We start from the raw sequence: 23,803 nt of genomic DNA, 5'->3' as shown, positions 1-23,803 counted from the left end.
TCAAACCAACAGGAGGAAGGATATAGTAAAATTAACCTTAAAGTCAGATAGTAACTGAAATTCTGACTCCCACAGTAACTACGTGTTTATTTTAAAAAACTTATTTAAAAAAACAAAAAGAATCACAAATGTCCCTTAAAGGAGCACTATGATGGCGGCTTGGTCTCAGGGAGATGCTTTAGGAGCCAGGGCCTCCAGGGAGGTTATCAGGCCACAGGGACTGAGCACTGGAAGGGATCGTGGGACACTCATCCCTCCCTCCCACTCCACTCTCTGCTGACCACGAGGTGAGAGGTGAGATCTGCTCCACCTCACACGTCTGCCTGCCCTGGGCCCAAACCCAGTGAGTCTGTCCAATCGTGGGCGTGAACCTCCAAAACTGTGAGCCAAAAAACGCTTTCCCTTTCCAGGTGGATTACTTGCAAGTGAACTATTTCAGGTGTTTAACAGGAAACTGACGAACACAGGTGAGGATGGAGTGGTATCTCCTATGTTCTTGTGAGGACGAGGGCTGGTGCCTGGAACACAATGGGCCAGGTACCCACGACCTGCTCATTTCCTTCCTTTCACAAGCGACTTGAAGACCAGATTCCCATGTGTTTAAGGACTCTAAAGGAAGTCAGTCTTGATCAAATGTCCGTGGGATCAAATTCCTTTGCGTTGTCTTCTCAGCCACATTTAACCGTGGTGCTCTTCACCCACTGAGGGATTCTAAGTGCTCTGCATGCCTTGACCTAATCTTCACCCCATGAGAGAGGGTTTATTGCCTTTCTTTTTTTACAGATGAGGGAACAGGTAGAGACAAGTCAGGAAATTTGCTGGGGGCCAAATACTCTTACAGGATGGAGTGAGACAGTAGTTTCAGGTCCCTCCACTTTATCATCCCAGCTACTGGGTCTTCTTTGTTGTCGTTTGAACTAATTTGTTCTAGTAATCTAAACAGAGTTACTTTGACTTTTTCATTCCTTTAAATAAAAATTTCCAAAGGACAGAATAGCCTTCTGTAGTTAAGGAGAGACTTTTATAAAATTTACAAATAATTGCCCTTGGACATGAAGGGATACTGATGCACCATGCTGCAAACTCCAGGGGTTCCCAACTAGTGGCTCCCACTCTACTGGCTGATCTTAGTGTTTTACCTGGTAGGTCTTCAAGCTGGCTACCAGCATTGCTACCACTGACTAAGGACTTGCAGAACCAGCAGGCAACCACAGAAACCCAAGGAAAGCAAAAAAAAAAAAAAAAAAAAAAAAAAAGCTTTGTGGCTGGGTGTGGTGGCACAAGCTTCTAAAGAGGCCGAGGCAGGAGGATGGTAAATTCAAAGCCAGCTGTGGTAACTTAGTGAGATCCTGTCTCAAAAGAAAAAATAAAAAATAAAAGGGGTTAGGGATGTGGCTCAGTGGCAATTTCCTAAATATACGGAATGGGCTTCTCCAGCCCCCTCTCCAAAAAGCTCACGTGTTGCACTGCAGTGAGGTTCAGAGTTGGGCGCTGCTAGAGGAGGTGGAACACCGGGTCATGGCTTCCGAGGACTCTATCTGTTACTCCCTGGCTGTTTCCTCCCCCCCTCCCCCTCCCCCCTCCCTCTCTCTATGGACTGGGCTTCTGAAATCATGAGGTTTGGGAGCAAAACCTTTCCTCCTCTAAGTTGCTATCATTAGCTACCTGGTCATAGCAACAACAAAGCTAATTCAGACAAGGAGAGAGCATCCTGGATTCAAGTCTCAGACACACACACACCCTTACTACTAGGTAAAGGGTAAGAAATTCTGACGTGAGATCTTTACTTTTACACAAATTCCTGTTATGTTCATGGTTAAGCCCAATGGTTTTACCATGATTTTTGGCTATATCTTGCCAATCACCACCAGATAAGTGGAAAATACAGATGATAAAAGGAAGTCCAAAAAGCTAGTAACTTTAGCTGTGTGCTGTAGTGGCATATGACTGTAATCCCCGTGCTTGGGAGGCCCAGACAGGAGGACCATAGACTTAAGGCCATCATCGGCATCTTAGCGAGACCTATTTTGAAATAAATAAAAAATAAAGGGGGCTGGGGTACAGGTTGGAGGTGCAGCACCCCTGGGTTAATCTCCAGTATCACCACCACCACCACACACAAAAAGATTGTACTTGTATTTGAATCAAATTACACTTATTTTTATCTACATGATCCTCACTTCAATTTTGTGATAAGGACACAATTATCTTCACTTAACAAAGGAGGAAATAGAGGTTAATAGAAGTTAACATACCAATGAATAAATTTTGTCTTAATGCAGGATTTCTGGCAAGGGATTTTTTTTTCTTCACTTGGACCATGATGTTTTGAATAAAATGTAAAGAGGAATTATGCTTGGTCATAGTTTGGGGAATAGAAATGTTTTCGGTAAAAGAAGGCATTATTTTCTTTTAAACTGAGTTTAAAATGGGAAAAGTAAAGTCATTAGACTTTAGGTCTCACACACAATGCATAAGAACATGTGAAGGAGAATGGCTTCTATTTGCCAGAAAAGAATGCAGGAGTCCTGAAATCTGTGTCCCTCGTGCATACATTATTATTTTTTTCCTTTAGGAGGGGTTTGGGATCATGCCAAATCCAAGTGTAAAAGTACTCGTTTCCTCTGGTGGCAGTCTTGATCCCCGACCCCGTCACAGCCACCCAGTCACCCCTGCATTTGCCTCTGAAGTCCAGAAACTGCTTCTGAGCAGCACCAACCAATACCTGTTGCTGCAGACCTTACAGTGAACCTTCAACCCCACAGGAAAAGGTCTACACATTTAGGGCTTGGTTTTTGTGTGTGGTACCAGGAATGAAAGCTGGGGCATTCTACCTCTGAGCTATACCACCAGCCCTATTTTATTTTGCTTTATTTTCAACAGAGTGTCAGTAAGTTGTGGAGGGCCTCACTAAGTAGCTGAGGCTGGCGCAAACCTGTGATCCTCCTGTCTCAGCCTCCCAAGTGCTGGGATTACGGGCACACATCACCACGCCTGGCTGATACATTTAGATAGTGCGAGTGTTTTCATGACTCTTAAAGTTCCACATGTCCCTTCTTTTCTAATCTAAAAAGACTGCTGTCTTCGTGATTCAGGTATTCTGAGTCTATTAATAATTTAGCTTATTTTATTTGGCAGAGAATATTTGAGAAAAAAATCTCAAAAAGTGGCAAATCTAACAAATCCTAAATTCTAACATGTAAAGAAAAGAAACGACACTTTTTTTTAATCAAAGTAAGCAATAATGACAGATTTATTTAAAATTTCCAGTAGAGAAAACCCACTAGTTTTGGAACAAAAGTACTCAATGTATGAGAGTGTAAGTGAATATAAAAGATTAACAGAAGAAAAATAAAACCAAACAGTACAAAAAAATTTAAAAAGCTTGAAGTGGATTTAAATAGGGATATTGTTTAAATCCTCCAAATTTTTAACCGAGTTTTTAGGTTTGGCAAACAATTCACTTGAAAATTAAAGCCTATTTCTGTACTGTAAACGCCATAAAAACCACTTATTAAACCTAAGCACTGTACGGTTGGAATTGAACCACACAGGCAGTTCAATTCAGAAGAGCAGGGAGTTTCACCTGCTCTCAACAGTGACAGGAGTTAACCCGCTGCAGAACTGCTTTTTGGAAAAGAGATGGGATAGAAGAATGCCAAAAAAAAAAAAAAAAAGTAGGATTAAGAATCTCTAAAAAATTGAAAACACAGCAAAATTCAGACATTAGCTTGTTTAAGGCAACAAACCGAATTTTTATAGCATATTCTACATTTACAGTTATCATTTCCCTTTTCCCCCACCCCCCTCAAATACTCCTAAAATTCACTAGCCTAATCAATTCTTAACTTTCAAATATTCTGTACATACATATTTAGCAAAGAGCATATACGTAACATTATTCTGACAGCAGTATGGTCAGCATACAATTTTAGAAAGATTACTATGTATAGCATAAAGATTAATCTTTACTTAAAAAACAAATAAACAAAAACCATCACTAAACATAGTTTTAAAATATTATGAAAACCCATGAAAAAAATATTCAACATGGGCTCTAAACCTGATAAAAACACACTCCAGAAAGACTACTGATGCTAAACTTCTGCCAAACGATGACCTTAAAGTGCCAAACAGAAAAGAATCTCTCAGGACCTTTTTTCTACGAAGACAGTTTGTCCCAGGCTTGGCCGTCTCTCCTTTAACTGTACACGAAGTCCTGCTAAGAGTCTGCATCTTAGTTGGCTTTACAAGAGAATGTTACAATGTAAACTAAACAGGTTCTTGATACCAACAGTATGCTACCAAGGGTTTCTGATTTCTGAATCCAACAGTTGGTCACAGAGGTCAAGTATTATCAAGGCTCCTTTGTCAGCGCGCCACAGTGTCTGACTCATCCACCCTTCAAGTACATGCAAGGCTCAAGAGTGTTCAAGAGGCAGAAGCCTGAGGCCATTTAAGACACTGATGAAATCGGGTTATGAGGCGAACCCATCTGGGTAAGAACTTTATCCAGCCACTGGAGGGGGCCGTGCAGGTGTATCTCAATCCAGCAGGGGGTGCTCGTAACATCCTGGCGGTGGTATTCTGCTCCCCAGCCCTGGAAAAAGACATGTCAGGGGTCATTTGTTTACTCATGGTTCAACTTAGCAAGTAAAGAGTTCACCTCATCAGAGACTTGACTAGAGGAGTGGACCGTTCCCACAGGAAAAATGCACACGTGCGTTAACAAGTGCATGTGTAACTTGGCCGGCAGCGGGCAGGGGCGGGTGCTGGTCACCTCGAGTCTACCGTGGGTTCCAGACTAGGAATTACTGGTCTTGGGAATGAACGTTTTAAATACACTAAAAGTTGTTTTCATAAAGACACTTATAAGCTTCCATATTCATTTCCCATTCCTTTCTGACAATAACATTAACTATTATTTAATTCTGACATATCAATAAAAAAAGGGAAAGGCTTACATCAGATAGACTGACATTCTGTTTCTTTCTTATTCGGCCACTCTAGGCCCTCTCACCAACACAGATCTTGATTCTTCAATCTCTAAGCAAAAGTGCAGGGGTGCATATGTTTCCTCAACGCTGTAACTAACACATCGGCCTTGCCTTGAATCAACAGATCCCAACATCCACCTGCAGAAAGGGCCTGCCAGGCATCTTGGAATTCCTGAATTAGGACACTAAAGGTCATGGGAGAAAGTCGCCAGGAAAGAGAGGTAATTTTGCTACTGCAGAGACTGAAACATATCAGTGTGGGTGAACAACAGGACGGAGAGTTCTGATTAGTACTTGTTTCATGAGGAATATCAGAGAAGGTGGGGTTCTATGGATCTATGCTACCTACCTGCTCCCGCGGCCTAAAGAAAAACCTCTAAATGTAAGTGTTACGTGTTGATATATGAACTCTATTTGCATGTGTGTGGAAGTCCGTGCATTTGTGCCTGTATCAGTAAACTACTAAACTTAATGTGTAGGTCTGTCTCCATTACACAGTACGACCACAGCAGGCAGAGCTCTATCTCTGACCTGTGATATCCAGTAGTCACTTCACAGAGCAGAAGCTCCGTAAATAATTGTTCAACTGAACCGATTGGTATTTTCCAGTCATGGGAGAGTTTAAGGTGAAGTTAATTTATAAAATATATGTTTTATATTAATGACATAAAATGATCATCTTAAAAACAGTTCAAGGTTGGCTATTAATGTTAATAATATTAACGTTCCTTATCATTTCTCCAAGGTCCCGGGTAGGAAAAGGCTTTAAAGTATGTTGTCCTGACAATAATAAGAAACAATGTTGTAAAACTACAATTTCTTTTGTTAGCAATGTATGATAATCCCTTACAATGTCAGCAAGAGTTGTTAGTAAGATTTACTGATACTCCACTCTCTAAACCAGCTTCCCAGCTCTGTCCATTACATCTTATAAACCTTCCGTGCTAGTGTGTATGACATGACATGTATGACATTAATTACATCCACAAGGCCTTAAGCAACTTGAAGCTAGAGACTTTGGGTGCTTTCTCATCTTTGTAGGACCAGGGATGGAACCCAGGGGTATTCTACCTCAGAGCTACATGACCCCCAGCCCTATTTTATTTTTTTATTTGGAAACAGGGCCTCACTAAGTTACAGAGGACCTAAGTAGCTGAGGCTGGCTGGCAAACCTGCAATCCTCCCCTCTCAGCCTCCCAAGGACTGGCATTACAGGTATGCCACACTACGCCCAGTTACTTCCTCATCTCTGTATTACTTCTCTGGAACAAGCTAAAATATTGGCTGAATGAAATTAATAAATTTTGAATGCATAGCTTTGCATTATAAATACTTTCTATTACTATAAGGTTGTTTTTACTTGTGCAAAAATAAATTATGAGAACTGTACAAAAGTGAAGTAGTTAAAATTGACTGGGTAATAAAAAAGATATGAATTTGAGAGAAAGCTAATTGGAGCAGTGGAGTCCTAGATTCTTCCAGCGTGGTTCTTTAGTAACAACAGACGCACCAACGGACCGTAGGAATGGTCCACACAGTTCTGACCCCATGCATCCCATCTTACAGACGACGAATAGGAGGCCCAAAGAGGAGTCCTTACACCTTAACCACAGTTTAAAACAGCAGCTGCAACAAGAACCTACATCTCCTTACTCAAGAGCTGTTCCTTCCTCTAAACCAATGAAAACAAACAAAAAACACCTCTGCCAAGTCACTGTCCACACTCTAAAAATCACCTGAGCCTAAATGCTAGGTCAAATTTAAACAATGAAGGTTAAAAGTCAATGAAAGGTCTTTATAGTCTCATATGTGCACTGCATAGAGGCAATCTTTGTAAGGAATAAAAGACAAAAACATCTTTTAATACTGAAGAGGTATCATACTCAGCTGCAAAGAACAGTTCAATTATATTTTGAGAAAAAAACTGTAAGAGAATATTCTGAAAATCTAAGATGATTCAAAGTAGGGGGAAAAAAATGGGCCGGTCACAATGGCGCACACCTGTAATCCTAGTACTTAGGAGGCTGAGACAGGAGGATTGCAGGTCGAGGACAGCCTCAGCAAGTAGTAAGACTCTTAACTTAGGGAGACCCTGTTTCAAAAATAAAAAATAAACTAGGTCTGAGGGTATAACTCAGAGGTAGAATGCCCCTAGGTTCAATCTCCAGCACCAAAAACAAAACAAAAATGAAAAAATGGTATTCAGGGAAAGCTATCTTTGATCTAAAAGATGATTAACAAAGTAAGGTTCCAAAATTATCCTCAGTAATAAGTACATTACAAAACAGGTTTGACAACAAGCTAGGTGAGCTTCTGAAGAGAGGACATGAAAGGCCACTGCCTCACCCAAGTGTATAATTAGTTTTGTTTCTGAGTAACACCGGAGGAAGATTTACCTGAGAACTGAGAGACGAGCAGTTCTGTTTCTAGGATAACTCACTGACTTATGAAACCTCATCAGAAATCTAAGACTTTTTACAAATTTCAATCTCAATGGCATCTCAAAGCTCATTTCTCAGAGCAGAAGAGACATCAAAGTCAATTATTATTTAACCTTCTCTCTCCTCCAATCTTAGACTTTTTTTTTTTTTGGTGGTACTGGGGATTGACCCAGGGACATTTTACCTCTGAGCTTACCCCCAGCCCTTTTTATTTTGATTGTTTTACTGTATTGTTGCTGAGGCTCCTTGTTCAGCCTCCCAAGTACTGGGATTTACAGGCATACACCACCACAACACCTTACACTTTTCATAGCTAAGGCATCTATTTATCTTTGGACAAAGGCCTTATTAACTTTTGAATTATATGAAAAGCAAAAGATTTACTAGAACCACTTAAAACCAACAACAAAAAAACTGACCAGTGAAAAATAATTTGTAGAGTGATAAACTTTTTTTTTTACAAAAAGGTCACATGTTTTATCATTGGGCAACAAGCATCACTATCCCGAAAGCACTAAAAACAAAGAATGAAACAAAGGAAGATGTATTTATCCAACTGATCTCATAAGACAACCATATATTTAAGCTATATGTTAAAAACATGTTCTAGTGGTAGCTAAATCCGTGTTATCTGAATAAGAAAAAGGCTACTGAGAATTAGGACCTTTGCACTCCTACACCCCAATAAAGTTTGTGTCAATGACTCCTTGTTAGTTTAAAATCCCTCGATAATGGATCTCGGACCTAGGCTCCCATCAGGAGGTCCCAGGTTCGTGTGCTGCGGGAAAGCCCGAGAAATGTGTGAAGCCGAGCCGAGCAGCTGGAGCAGCTCACCTTCACAAAGCTCATGCGGATGGTACACATTTTTGTGAGCTCGTAGACAGTCTCAAAGCCATGGTTCACAGACTGTGCCAATAACTGAGCAAATTCCTGGTTGTTGAAAATTTTCAAACTGCAGCCACTGGGGATCTTGCAGACGGTGGTGGGGTGGAAGCCGTGGTGGTAGTTGCAGTTCCGGCTCTGCACGAAGATGCTGCTGTCGCTGAGGCACTCGGCATACACCTCCCCTCCGACGTAGTAGAGATGGACCCCTGTCAGAGACAAGCACTTCACTTAGTGACCACCACACTGCGGGAGGGGCACTGGAGACTGAACCCAGGGGCATTCATTCTGCCTGAGCTACACTTCTGGCCCTATTGTTTTTTTTTTTTGAAACAGGGTCCCGCTGGGTTGCTGAGAGTTTTCCTAAGCTGCTGAGGCTGGCCTCAACCTGCGATCCTTCTGTCTCAGCCTCCAAAGTACTGGGATTACAAGTGTGCACCACCATGCCCATCATTTCTTACAGCTGAAAGGCAACTGTGCAGCTTCAAAGTATAAATATACATTGAAATGGATTTAAACTTCGGCTAGTTAGACAGATAATCTCTAAGCACAGCAGAATGGATAAAATCTTAGTTAATTCTATTAGTTAATACAATATCCACGTGTCAGAAAGCATGTCTAGGAGGTTTACAGGAAATAGTAGACCAAGTCTCTTGACAATAATAACAAAGCGTAACAATCTCATTCTGATAAGTGCTTACTACTTATCTGGCCATGGCTGGACATGCATCTCACTCTAAAAATACTCTACAATAAAATCTGGGCTTTACTGCAGTATTGGACAGAGTCTCTTGCATTTACTCTGCAGCTAAACTGGAAAATTTTAGAATGAAGAGACCAAGAAAAGCAGAAGAATTAGAAAACCTGCGGTGAGGGAAGTACTGCTGAAAGCTGTAAGAACAAATTTAAAACAAGAAAAAGGCAGGCGTGGTGGCGCACTCTTGTAATCCCTGTGCTTGGGAGGCAGAGACAGGAGGATCGCGCAGGTTCGAAGCCAGCCGTGCTGGCTTAAGAGACCCTGTTTCCAAATAAAAATATAAAAATAGGCCTGGGAGTGTAACCCGGAGGTAGAAGGGCTTCCAGGAACCCCAGTACCACAAAAAAGAAAAAAAGAAAAAAAGTCACACCGGTGAAAGGAGAGTCCCCCAAACTGTACCTGCAGCACACTTCTCTGGAGCCCCGAGTGCCCCGAGGGAATGCAACTGGTCTCACCTGGCTTTTTTTTATTTCCCCTGTACTGAAGATGGAACCCAGAGGCATTCTACTTCTGAGCTACACCCCCAGCCCTATTTATTTATTTATTTATTTATTTAGGTACTGGGGGTGGAACCCAGGGGCTTTCTACCTCTGGGCTATACTCCCAGACCTATTTTATACTTTACTTGAAAACAGTAAGTTTTCAAGTTGCTGAGAGCCTCACTAAGTAGCTGAGGCTGGCTTGGAACCTGTGCGATCCTCCTGTCTCGGCCTCCCAAATGCGGGGATTACAAGTGTGCGCCACCACACCCGCCCTCACCCAGCTTTTTAAAAGAAGAAAAAGGGGCAACAACCCTCTAGCAAAGCCCCACACCAGGAAAGGAGATTAGATCGCCCCCCAGCAAACAGTCACATCTCCTGTGAATTTAAACGATCCCTCCTGCGGGTAACTGCATGGCCCAGTCAATGTCAAAGGACAGTCTTACCTGAAATAGGACGTGTTGTGTTTATACACACCTAAGGGCCAAGACTTCTATAACAACTAAGTAGCTGCAGAGCCAGAAACACATATTGTGGTCTGATGTAGAGAAAACCACTTAGACTTTTACCCATGATAATAATAATGAGTTTTCATTTTCATTTTTAAAACTTAGAATTAAATAAAAATGTCAAGTAGAAAATCACTTCTTTATAAGAAGGTAATAGTTAAGTTTAAAATACTGTATTCAGCTTTGTGTACCATTACAATTTTTCAGCAAATACTTAAACATCGGCCTGATTCTATGGATGTAAGCATTTATTTAACAATTCTCCCATCAGGGGAGCATTGTGTTGATACTTGTTTTCTGCTGTTGTGACAATGATAAATGTCTCTGGGTAATGTCAATAACAGCTCTCGGAGAGATTCCTGGAAGTTAAACCACTGATCGAAGGCTTCTGGGCTCACTCTGCCACATGACCTTCCAGAATGCTTGTGTCCATTTACATCTGCACCAGCAGCAGCTCGCAGAGGGCCTTCCTCACCTGCCCTGACGCGCCATCGGCCAGTACTGCATCTGAGCTCAAACAGAAGCAGAACTTACCTATTTTGTACTTAAAGAATAATTAATTTGCAAGCAAGGCCAGATATGCTCGCCCAGTCTACTGTTCACCTGCCTTTCACCGTGAATTCTCTCCGTGTATCTTACCTACTGATCTTATTGCAGCTCTAGTATTGTTATGAGCTGTGCAGAGAGGTAGGATACACTTTCTTATTTTTCTGTTAAGGGTGGAGAGAGTGGGTGAGTTCTGCTCTGACCTAGACCCCCGCCCCATTTATTTTTCATTTTTAAAGAGGATCTCACATTGGGCTGGGGATGTAGTTCAGTGGTAGAGTGCTTGTCTCATATGTGCAAGGCTCTGGGTCCAATCCCCAGCACCACAAATAAAGAAAAAACAGTAAAGAGGGTCTCACTAAGTTACTGAGTGCCTGGCTAAGTTGCTGAGGTTGAGCCTGACCTCAAACCTGCGATCTGCCTGTCTCTGCCTCCCACGTACTGGTATTACAGGAGTGTGCCACTGCACCCAGCAGGTCCTCTGTCTTCCAAACTGGTTCATGATATATTTTTTAACATGTGAAGTTTGAAATCCTTTAATTCAATTTCTTATGACTTTTGTTGCTTTGCTTAGAAAATTATGTCTCAGATCAAATATATTTCCTTCTAGCTTTTTTTTAAAAAAGGGTACTTCGAACGAAATCACCCCTTTTTTTTTTTAAGTGGCTCATGGGATTCTACCTCCCAGCTACATCCCCCAGCCTTATTTATTTATTTAATGTAGGTCTTGAGATGAAACCCAGGGGCATTCGATATCTGAGCTACACTCTTGCCCTATTTTTCTTTTATTATTATTCTTTATTTTGAAACAGGGTCTCACTAAGTTGTGGAGGACCTCACTAGGTAGCTGAGGCTATCCATGAACCCTGATCCTCCAGTCTCAGCCTCCCAAATGCTGGGATTACAAGCCTGCGCTACCACACCAGGCTCTTATTCCAGATTAACTGAGGCTGTCCTTGAACCCGCAATCCTCCTGTCTCAGCTTCCCAAATATAGCAATTATAGGCATGTACCACCATGCCTGGTTCCTTCTAGCTTTTTAATTGTTTGACTTTTAAAATATATTTATTGCCAGGCGTGGTGGTACACGCTTGTAATCCCCGCGCTTAGGAGGCGGAGATAGGATCACGCAGGTTCGAAGCCAGCCTTGCTGACTTAAGAAACTCTGTTTCCAAATTAAAAAATATAAAATAGGTCTGGGAGTGCAGCCCGGAGGTAGAAGGGTTTCCAGGACCCCCAGTACCACCATAAATAAATAAATACATAAATAAATAAATAAATTAGATAAAATATATTAATACATTCACATATGTGGTATGAGGTCAGGATTTCCCCTCAAACGCCCCCAAAGCTAATTTTACTACTGTAAAACCATTAGAAGACTCTACTGATTTGCTATGCTTCATTTAACAATCTTAAGAGTTTTTCTGGTTGTAGTTCGTTTTGGTTTTGTGGTACTGGGGATTATACCTAGGAATATTCTACCTCTGAGCTACACTCCCAGCCCTTTTTATCTTTTGTTTGAAACAGGGTCTCCATAGGTTGCCGAGGTTGGTTTTGAGTGTGCGATCCTTCGACAGTACTGGGACTATAGCTGGGCACCACCACATCCCGCAACTTTAAATTTTTAAATACGGTACAATCTCAATTTAATTTATTCTCCTGTTTTGTCTACACATTGATTTATTTGTAGTTTTATAACATTTTATTAGCCCTAATGTCAAGAATTCCTTTTTACTCATCTATTAAAACATTTTAGCTATTCTCCAGTTTATATTCAGAATACATTATCCAACTTCCAAAAATCCTTACAGTATAGTTTAATTTGCTTTAATCTGCAAGTTAGAATACCTAAAATGCTTTTACCATATTAAGCTTTCCTTTTAAAGATATACACTGTCTATTCATTGAAAATTTTTTTCTCAGTAAAATTTATTTTCTTTATATAATTCTTATACTTTATAGGCTCAGATTATTTCCAAGGAATTTAGGTTTTCTGTTGCTACTGCGAATAAGAATTTCCCCTCCCTTATATTTTCTAACCGGCTATTGCCAAATTAAGGGAAACTGACATAATTTGGAAAATACTAGACTCCCTGGAGCTTCTCCAGAAACAGAACCACTTGATAGACACAGGGCTCCTCCACAACACGGGCCATTTGTGAAAGGAAAAGATACCCACAGACTTCTGTGGAAGTGTGAATTAATAAAAGCTTCTGGAAAGTGATTTGGCAAAATAAATCTAGAGCTTTGGGCCCACTAATTTCACTTCAACAATTTACCTCATGAATATTATTAATCAATCATATCATCTGCAAATAATAATCATCTTGGCTTACTTCCAACCACTGAGTACTCAGGGCATCGGGAGCAATGTTAAGTAATGGCATTCCCAGAAACCTTATTTTCTTCCTAATTTTTGAAAAGGAAATTATATAAGGGCTTTTTATTACTTTGGGGGAATAGTCCCTTAGAACTTAATGAAAAATAAGTCCTTCCATTCCAAATGCAGATCTGTGTTTATATATCATTTTAGGGATTTACAGATCATAGAAAAAATTGTATATGTTACAAACCTAATTTCTAGCAGTTCATCATTAAGCATATTTAATTTTTTCCTCTTTAATTACATTAAGGAGATACCTATCAATTCCTGTTATGAGAACTGTTGTCCCCCAATTAAATGTTAAAAGTTTATCTTCAAGGGTATTTATTTATTTTGTACTACTGTGGATTGATCCCAGGGGCATTCTATTCCCAAGCTATACCCCCGCCCTTATATTATTATTTGTTTAGAAATGGTCTTGCTAGGTTGCTGAGATTCTTGCTATGTTGCTGAGGCTGTCCTCAAATCTCTGGCCCTTCTGTCTCAGCCTCCCAAGTACTGGGATTAGAGGTGTGTACCACCACGCCTGGCTCTTGAAGGCCTTCTGAACACCTACTGAATGACCTTTTTGTCTGGTCCATTATTTTAAATTTGACAGGTCATTAAAAATTATTTTACTCTGGAAATAATTTCAAACTTATAGGCAAGTCTGAAATAGAACAAAGAAAAACAGAACAAAGGACACCGACGAGGCATGACTCAGATTCACCTGCTGTGACCACTCATTCCACCGGCTCCGTCATCCTCACTCCCCCATCCCAGCATGCGTCCATACATATTTTGACACAGTTGTTTGAGAGAGAGATGGACAGTGTACACACACACACACACACACACACACACAATTTCTCCCTAAGCTGTTTCACCATGACCCTTTGCCCCTAAGAACTCAAGTGTGTATTTGCTAAGAAACATAAGATAGCTTCTTACACAGCAATGGCACAGTTAGCAATGCCAGTAAATTTAACATTGGTATTATACTTCTGTCCACAATTCACAATCCAGTATAGCCTCCTGTCCAGTGACAGGATCACATCCACAGTCAGATGTTATAAACAGGTGTCATAGCCAGGCGTGGTGGCGCACGCGTGTAATCCCAGCATTTGGGAGGCTGAGACCGGAGGATCGAGGTTCGCAGACAGCCTCAGCTACTAAGTGAGGCCCTCTGCAACTCAGTGAGACCCGGTTTAAAAAAAAAAAAAATAGGGCAGGGGGTGTAGATCGGAGGTTGAATGCCCCTGGGTTCCATCCCCAGACCCACAAAAAATAAAAATAAAAAATAAAAAAATAAATAAACAGGTGTCATATCTCTTTAACTTCTTTTAATTTGGAACATTTCTACACCCTTCTTTGTCTTTTGAGATATAGTCTGGAAGAATACAGTGGGTCCTCACTCTTTTAAATAAAGTTCTTCCGTGGGGTCTGGCACTTGCTCAGGATTGGGCTCCAGGTGTGCTCTTGGCCAGGAGTCACACAGTGATGTCACAGCCATGTCAGGCGCCTCACCTGGAGTCCATGATACTGTCTGTCCACCACTGCGGGTACAATTGTGATCCCCCAGTCAAGATGTGAGATCAACTATATAACCGCAAATACAAATTATATACTTTCTCCACTGTGTAATTACCACTTTCCAGTCTCCTTAATGCCTAATAGGTAGTTGGTGGGCAAATATCGCTATTCTCATAAAAAATTATCTTCAAATTTAACATTCAAAGCTAGGCGTGGTGGTGCACACTTGTAATCCCAGCATTTGGGAGGCTGAGACCGGAGGAACACGATTCGTGGACAGCCTCAGCTACTTAGTGAGGCCCTCTGCAAATCAGTGAGACCCGGTTTCAAAATAAAGAATAAAAAATTGGGCAGGGGGTGTAGCTCAGGAGTCAAATGCCTCTGGGTTCCATCCCCAGACCCGAAAAAAAAAAAAAGAAAAATTTAGCATTTACTGATGATTCTTGCCTGATCCTTGATGTGATGGTTGCACAATGGTCTCAAATTCTAGCACGTACTCTACATCCACCAATCAGCCTTCCAAATTCACTTATTCATCTACATGGTATTGGGTATGGACGTATGAAGAGTATTGTTTTTGAATGGGCTAAAATTTATTTTTGTACTTAATTTGCTCTAAGGTATCTGTAGGTTCTGAATCCATAGACTTAGCCATCCAGAGATTGAAAATTAAAAAACCTATGTCTGTTCTGAACAGGTAAAGACTTCTTCCTTGCCAGGATCCCCTCAACAACTACTCACACAGCATTTATACTGCTTTAGTTATAAGTAATCAAAAGATGGTTTAAAGTATACTGGAGGCTATATATAGGTTAAAAGTAGACATTATATTTTATATAAGAGAACCCAGTATCCACAGATTTTGGAACCCTCAGGGGTCGTGGAACAAACGCCCTACAGGTACCAAAGGACAACTGTTTTGTGCTGAAACCCATCTGAGTTGAGCACTGCAAGCCCCCCAAGTTGACTCCTGCTTGTGCCCCTCATTTACACAACATTTCTCTACTTCTGCCACAACCAGAAGTGTTTGAGCTAATTGTGTCCCTGCCTCAGAGCCTGCCACTCCTCAATGGCGCCCTGGTTCCTCTTTGTAGAAGATGGCATTAGAGGCTGGAATTGGGGCATGTGATGTGCTTGCTGCTACTGGGTGCCTTTGTTTCTTTCTTTTCTTATTTTATTTGTGCTCCTAAGGATTGCATCCAGGGGCATGTTACATCTGAGCTACACCCTCAACCCTATTTTATTTTTTATTTTGAAACAGGGTCTAAGTTGCTGAGGCTGGCCTTGAACCTGGGATCCTCCTGTCTACCTCCACAGTGTTTCTCTATTTTCCTTTAAATTTGTATGTAGGTCTATTTCACAGTGCAAACCCAGGTTCCTGACATTATCCACATGTTTAGTCATTTGCTTAACACATTTCAAGAACTGCCTCACCCACACCACTACTAAATAACTAAGTCTTCATTAAAAAGAATTTTATTCTATAGCAAAGCAGAGCTAGAATAGTACCCCCAAATAGTAAATCACAATTTCAGCTAATTTTGTGAGACCACAAAAATCAATGATTGGAAGAATTTTATTCTATAGCAAAGCAGAGCTAGAATAGTACCCCCAAATAGTAAATCATTATTTCAGCTACTTTTGTGAGACCACAAAAATCACTGATTGGGAGAATTTCCAGATAATATAAACTGCAAATATTTCTAAACTTCGGCAACTGAAATCACCTGGTGCTTGCTGACCTGGTACTCCACGGGAGTGAAGGACAGGGACAGGTGAGATAAGCATTTGCAAGAGGTCACAGTGAAGACTCACCTTTTCCAATGTGCCGCCTGGTGTTTTCGATGGTGGAATTCCGGTTCACATTGGAGAGCAGCCCGAGGCAGAAGCGGTTCTTGTTGTTGGACGGGTCGGTGAAACCATCCACCAACACGCTTGTGGAGGAGGCGTGGAATGCTTCACCCACGCGATTGTTGAGCTCATAGTAGACAATAGAGCACCAGTGTTTTGGTTCCTCATAAGCCACTGCCTGGACATCTGAAAAAAGAAGAGGTTCTATCAACCAAAGTTTGTGCCTCGAGCTCTCAGCACGGAAAATGTGGTGTCAAACTGGCTCAGGATCATGGAATGAAGACAGAAGCGTGATGGCGCTTAAAACGCGTACAGGTTTTCTATGCTATCTAAAGCAGGTACTTACTAAGTGTGACATTCCCCTTTAATTGGAAGGTAATCTTCTCCAATTACTATCAGAAAACAAAAACGCCCTCTAAGCAAGCCTAGCAACGGCCCTGGCTGAATACTAACATACTACTTGCTCCTTAATATGCAGAAATGGGAGCCGCCTCTGCTGCAGACCCTGGCTGGCCATCTAAAAAACTGCAACAAGCCCCAGCGAGAACACAGAGGAGGAGGAGGAACAAGGGAGGCCGGGACAGGCCGGCGGCCACGTGAAAAGGAACTGCTGCCGGGCGTGGTGGCGCACGCTTGTAATCCCCGCGCTTGGGAGGCAAGAGACAGGAGGATCGCGCAGGTTCGAAGCCAGCCGTGCGCGCTGGCTTAGGATACCCTGTTGCCAAATAAAAATTTAAAAAATAGGTCTGGGAGTGTAGCCCAGAGGTAGAAGGGCTTCCAGGAACCCCAGTACCACCAACAAAAAAAAGGAACTGCTTTTGGCGAAGCCTTGGGACACCTCTGCTCTTTCGAAAGCACTGAAAATCAGTTTTTTAGTGATTGATAAGAAGTTCCTTCACTTCACATTAAGTGGCCAATAATGATCCCAGCCCCCGTTTTGCTCCGGTTCTCAAATGCAGGAAGAAATCTTGCCAGCTGGCCATTCTTACAAAATGAATCATATCTCTCTCATCCAGATTTCACGCTAACTTCCTTATATTTGCTTTAAGTCATGCAGAGCAGGTGTGTTTTGTCTCTCCATTCCCAGAATGGGCCAACAATGGAAATTACCCAACTTTACTGACAGGATGCAGCTTGTTAATTCAAATCTCTTAAGACTAACAAGCTCCCAAACAGAACATGCTTCTAAACACTTGCAACTAAAAGGTTTTCAAGATAAGTTCCCTCTGTAGTAAAACCTCTTGTACAACTGCGTAAGAGATTCCAGGAATACAAGCTGTAGTATTTCCAGCATACCAATAAATAATGATCTGAGGTTTTATGAAGTCTTGGGTGTACAATCATAAAAAATTGAAAATCTACATCAGAGGCACAGGCAGTAATAGAAGAACCTCCGTGTTCTTAACATCAGCTTCTACAAATATTAAAATGCACTTTACTTTAGACTTGGGTTAAATACAACAATAACAAGGAAAAGGATCATTAAAAACCCACACATTAGATCCTTTCTAAACTTAAGCAGGTCAGCTAAAAACATTCGCTATGCTCCGTTTACTAAGCAACTCACCTGTCAATTTATTGTATTTCAAAGAATAAAATTTTAGTGATTTACGAGTGCTCAGTCTCAAAGGCAGCTGCGGCATCAAGTCTTTTATCAGCTTCAGGGTTATTCAAAATACTAGGTGGGAGACTGATTTTTTTTTCTATAAATGCCAAAATGCTTTTTTTACCACAAGTATTTCATTCTGCCCTTGTAATGTAAAAGCAGCCACAGAAATGACATACCTGTGTCTCAATAAAGCTTTATTTATAAAACCAAGCCACTAATTATGCTGTGGGCTATGGTCAGCTGACCCCTACTCTAGGAAAAACCCCAACAAAAGGAAGAAAAAGGCCAACACCCCTTCCTTAAGAAGATATTAACTGATTAATGGGGAAAAGATTTGAAGCTACTTGAAGGGAACGATCGTAAAGCTATGTCTGTTTCCCCAAATCAACATTTTGGATGTACCCACAATGGTCACAGGTCCACATGCTACTCTCTATTTAGCTTCCCAAACACAAACTCCCAAATCGTGTGAGATAGTAGTGATTCTTCCCATCCAGAGCCTTCATCTGTTGGCTTATCATATATATTTGACAGGATGTCCTAAAGATGATTAGGAACTGTAAATACAAAGCCAGTAAAAAGAAGATGTAAAAAATGTTTTACCAATTAAAGAGTTACACATCTCTATTTATTACACTGCACATCTAAGAAGAAAGGTTCTTTTAGCGTATCATTTTTTTTTTTTTTTTTTTTTGTGTGGTACTGGGGTGGAACCCAGAGGCTTTCTACCTAAGGGCTATATTCCCAGACCTTTTTTATATTTTATTTGGAAACAGGGTCTCAATAAGTTGCTGAGAGCCTCACTAAGTACCTGAGGCTGGCTTCAAACCTGTGTGATCCTCCAGTCTCAGCCTCCCAAGCATGGGGATTACAAGCGTGCGCTATCACGCCCGGCATAGCATATCAATTTTTTAAAGTAACTTTTCTTTTTTTAAAAAAAAAAAAAAAAGAGCAGCATGGGGTTCACAGTGAAACTAAGCATAAGGTGCAGAAATTTCCCACTTACTTCCTGATCCCCAGGTATCACCTCTCACATTATCAATACCACCACTGGAGTGGCTGGTACATTTGTTACACTGACCACTGACACAGAACTATTACCAGAAGTCCAGAGCCGGCATTAGGGAGTGTGTGGGGGGCACTGGGGATGGCATCCCAAGCCTTGCATGTGCATGGTAAGTGTCTACCACGGAGCCCTCTCAGCCCTTAGGATCCACTCTTGGTGTTTTCCATGCTATGGGTTTGGACAATGTATAATGGCACACAGCTATCATTATAGTATCATAAAGGCACCATCACATTTTTTTTTTTTTTGGTGGTACTGGGGATGGAACCCTTCTACCTTAGGGCTACACTCCCAGACATATTTTATATTTTTTTATTTGGAAACAGGGTCTCTTAAACCAGCACGGCTGGCTTCGAACCTGCGCGATCTTCCTGTCTTTGCCTCCCAAGCGTGGGGATTACAAGCGTGCGCCACCACACCCAGCAAGACACCATCAAATTTTAAGTACAAATATAAGGAACTATGACAAAATCTGAGGTGTTTATTTTTTTTATTATTATTATTTTTTTTGGTGGTACTGGGGTTCCTGGAAACCCTTCTACTTCCAGGCTATACATCCAGACCTATTTTATATTTTTTAATTTGGAAACAGGGTCTCTTAAGCCAGCAAGGCTGGCTTCAAACCTGCGTGATCCTCCTGTTTCCACCTCCCAAGCACGGGGATTACAAGCGTGTGCCATCACGCCTGGCAGGTGTCTCCTATTTTAATTTAAAAAGTGCTAAGAATAAATTAAGAGACCTGGATTCTGCCATGTGACTTGCCTGAGCTTCCTGTGTGTTTAAGCCTCCTCAACTTGCCACTGATGACCTGGAAGAGGATGGCATCCTCCACACCTGGTAACATGGAGCTATATAAGGACCCACCCTCCACTCGAGGGAGAGACATGGTCATGTCTGTCTGCCAGCACTTCAGGGTGAGATGATGAAAAACCTGTGCCTCCATGTATTTTGGTAACCAAGAAACAAATTCACGGAGAAAGGAGCAGCCCTACTAGTTTGTTTCACTTACAGTGAGGCATGGATAAGGGAAAATAGACAGGGTCCCTGAATGGTGATTCTAGTCTCAAAAGAACCTTCTGGAAGGATTGGTTGTGTGAACTCCCCACTCCGCAAGTCCCCTGTGGAAGCTCCACTTGGTGTCATGCCCCCTGTCCACTTAGAGACACTCATCATCGATTCTATACTGTGACGTGCTGAGAATGTCCACAGGTGACTGCAGATTACACTCAGGCCTTCCTGATCCAAGGATTCTTTCCATTTAGCTTCTTCCTGTGCGCTGCCTTTCTCAAATAGCTATCTTTCTAATCAACTAATAAAAATTTGTGAAAGAAACTAACACTTGGACATACCGACTCTGGACTCTGAAAAGGGATTAAGCAGGAACACACGTTACCTCCTCTGCTGACTTCCGAGGGCAGGGAAGGCGCCATCATGTTTGTGTCCATTGGCTGAGAGCCGTCCTGGGCCATGGGGTCTTCAGGAGGCAGGTAAGCAGGCGGCGGAGTATCGGCTGCAAATATTTAAGACATAGACTGTTTCAATCACAGATTCTCTTTAGTCCTGATTTCCTTTCCAAGACTGGAGCCTAAACCCAGTGGGGGTCTGCCACTGCCCTGCATCACCTGCCCTTTTGTATTTTGAGCCCAAAGTACAGGCGTGTGTGCCACTACGCCCAGCCTGCACTGCACCTCTTAAGAGATCAAGTTTCATTTTAACCTGCACACCAAAAACCTGGGTGCAACCAACACTGGGCTCGACTCAGTTTCTGAAGATGATTACCATCCCCAGACCACAGATATTTTAGTGCTACTTCAGTGGAAGACAAGCACTTCATGCCAGGTCCAGGAGCTGGTTGCCTGGCCAGGACCATGCCATTTAAAGACAATCAGAAGGGTGGTTAAACAAACTCTCATACAGTCTGCTCAGAGGAAACCTCTGCACTTTAGTTACACAACTGAATAGAAAATATCTGAAAACTACATAAAATTTATTAAGAAAAGTAGCTTACATGGGCTCTTGTATTAAACTGTGGCCTTTTAGAAATTTACTAGTCAAGTTTCACTATGCCCTGATTGAAACTGTTAATTTTCCATGATTTAAGCAATCTGCTGGGACTACCTTCTCATCTAAATAACCACTAGGTTTTTTTTTTTTTTGCAGTACTGGGGATGGAACCAAGGAGCATTCTGCCTCCGAGTTATACCCCCAGCCCTATTTTATTCTTTATTTTAAAATAGGATCTCATTGAGTTGCAAAGGGCCTCACTAAGTAGTAGCTGAGACTATCCTCGAACCGTGAATCTCCTGTCTCAGCCTCCCAAATGCTGGGATTAAAAGCGTGGTGGCAATAACCACTAGTTTTAAAACCCCTAATAACAGAGTAATGAAAAATAAATCATTTATTTCACATTCAATTTTGAAATCTATTTCAGATGTTATGAATATATTTCTTCTGAAAAGCACCGATAGCCAGATGGCAAACAATATGATTTCTGACAACAAACGCTCATATAAGTCTACTGTTTTCTTACTAGAAAATAAAGGGCACTGTGGTTTTTCTCAAACAGTCCTTTGAGGTCTGAAAGGAAGTTCCTCTTGGGCTCTCATGAGACACACTGGGACCCCGGGGAGCGTGGGGGCGTGGCCGGGCACTCGGGGCAAGTGTGGCACACAGCGCAGGGCATCCTCTGGATGCTCAGGGACGTCCAGGCCTCTGCTGCTGAGTCATAAGTCCCGACAGCAGCTTCCTCCATCCTGCTGCTAACAAGCAGGGTAGGGAACCTCATCTGCATGTCTTCTCAGCCTCTTCCCTCAAGCTGCTGGCTGACTCCTCAAGTCAGGAGTGATGGCGGCGAATCCAGTGAGTCACCAGCTAATTGCTGGCGGGGGCTGCTACCCAAGCTCTGCCCTTCTCCATCTTCCCTGCCTGGCCTCTCTTACTCCCTCACAGCGAGGACGAAGTCTAAGTGCAGGCACGAATCCTCAACATGTGAACACATGCTTCACCTTCTTACCACTAACCAGCCCTCCAAACCCAAGGCTCTGTGAGGGAGCAGGTGGACAAAAAACCACCCCGTGTTACCTTGTTTGACTTTTAAACTCATCTAGCTCCCACATTCATCCCAGACTTGGATCAAAAGTGAACAGCAAATGCAAAATAAACAGACTTAAAAGGGAGTAATAAACACATTAAAAAAATAAAAGAAAGCAATATACAAACCACTTTTCTTAAAACAAACAAACAAAAAAAAACCCAGGTGCTCTACCACTGAGCTACAGAGCTCGCTCCTTCCTTCCTCCCTCCCTCCCTCCCTCCCTCCCTCCCTCCCTCCCTCCCTTTCTTCTTATCTGTTTATTTACTTTTAATTTTGAGACAGGGTCTCACTAAGCTGCCTCGCTGGCCTTGAACTCACACTCCTGCCTCAGCCTCCTGGGTGGCTGGGACTGTAGACAGGTGCCATTGTGCAGCCCACTCCAGCTTTGGAAGGCCCCACGATGATGCTCAATTCAAGTTTACTCAGAAACACTTCTGGTGGCTCAATAAACACGCCTGCCCATTTTCCCTTCCAAAAATGTTAATAAGTTTCAAGTATATCTTTGTTTAGAGTACCCCTTTCTTAAAGTCTACTGGCAAGAAATTTGGTACTAATTTATTTTTTCTGAGGTGCTTGCTTATTAACCTATAATTTAAAAAGACCCTAATTAATCGTTTATTTTGATATCACTATTACACAATCAGTTATGTCTAAAAAGGAAAATAATTGCTTTTTGTCTTTGCTAAGTTAAACAAGCAGATGGTTTCCAGTACTTCTGTTGCAATTCCTTTGTTGTTAAGTATATGTTTCTTGGGATTACATCATCATTTAAATGAATTTAATTAAGGGGGGGGTCTCAGGAAGTATCTTTTGGAGGCTGCACTGATGGCGGGCCTCTTTCCTTGTCTGAAATGATGTTACTCGGGGCTGTTTCTCATAACGGCAGTGTGTGTAACACAGATTTTTCTCTTTCTTTTATCAAGCACAAAGATTGCAGCAATTATACCATTCCCAGAAGGATGCAGATGTTTCAGAACTTTTTAAGAAACAAGGGGAGATAGGGCTTATGCAAGCAGCTGTGCCTCACAAATAAAGCAAGACATTTGCTTCCCTAGCTGTGCGCCTTCCTCCCTGCAGTGGGATCTGAGAGCACCAGCGCGCAGGGCCAGAGGCCAGCATGAGAGGCCCCTCGCGCCAGGCTGCCGGCCCCTGTGACCGCAGGCATCCCCGAAGCCACCCTACCTGGCATCTGGAAGGGGCTTCCGGGGTCCGAGCTGGAGGGAGAGTGCGGGTAGGTGCTGCTGCTGCTTCCGGGAGAGTTGGGGTAACTGCTGTTGGGGGAATGGGGAAACGGGTGGCTGTTGGGCTGCTGGAAAGAATCCGGGAAAGTGGCGTTGAGTGGCATGTGTGGCTCATTCTGCCCCAAGTTCCGGAACTGAGCGAGGAGGCTGTGCTGAGGGTTGTACTCACTGTGTCTTGGGACCAGCACCGGAGGAAGAACTGGAACAGGGAGAGAAGAGAAAGAAAAGTGAGGATGACGGAAACTGTGACCACGCTACACTGAAGTTGAAAGGCAATTTGCAGGTTTGTCTGCAACACACAGTTGAACCCTGCCCTGCTGCCAACTCAGATGTGCCAGGCAAACACAAGGCCACCGCAGACTCAGGGACGGACACCGGAGCAAGTGTGGTCTCCGCAGAACCAGGATGGCATCCGCCCAGGGCCTCGGCACCG

At 42.3% G+C, this 23,803-nt stretch overlaps 1 protein-coding gene across 1 annotated transcript in view; it reads right to left on the bottom strand.

The window, feature by feature from the left end:
• Positions 1 to 4,456: 4,456 nt before the first annotated feature.
• SMAD1 (SMAD family member 1) overlaps positions 4,457 to 23,803 on the bottom strand; it is a gene marked incomplete at both ends in the record, with an annotated part of 44,851 nt that continues 25,504 nt past the window's right edge. Inside the window, 5 exons of the mRNA XM_080697375.1 lie at positions 4,457 to 4,600; positions 8,273 to 8,529; positions 16,325 to 16,546; positions 20,429 to 20,545; positions 23,312 to 23,569. Of these exons, the coding sequence (XP_080553501.1) occupies positions 4,457 to 4,600; positions 8,273 to 8,529; positions 16,325 to 16,546; positions 20,429 to 20,545; positions 23,312 to 23,569 (998 nt within the window). The remainder of the gene's footprint in view (positions 4,601 to 8,272; positions 8,530 to 16,324; positions 16,547 to 20,428; positions 20,546 to 23,311; positions 23,570 to 23,803) is intronic.

This window comes from Muscardinus avellanarius (assembly GCF_963383645.1).
Source record: "Muscardinus avellanarius genome assembly, chromosome: 6".
Lineage (NCBI taxonomy): Eukaryota > Metazoa > Chordata > Mammalia > Rodentia > Gliridae > Muscardinus > Muscardinus avellanarius.
Note: the sequence above shows the minus strand (reverse complement) of the source record. Positions and strands in the feature narration are given on the sequence as shown.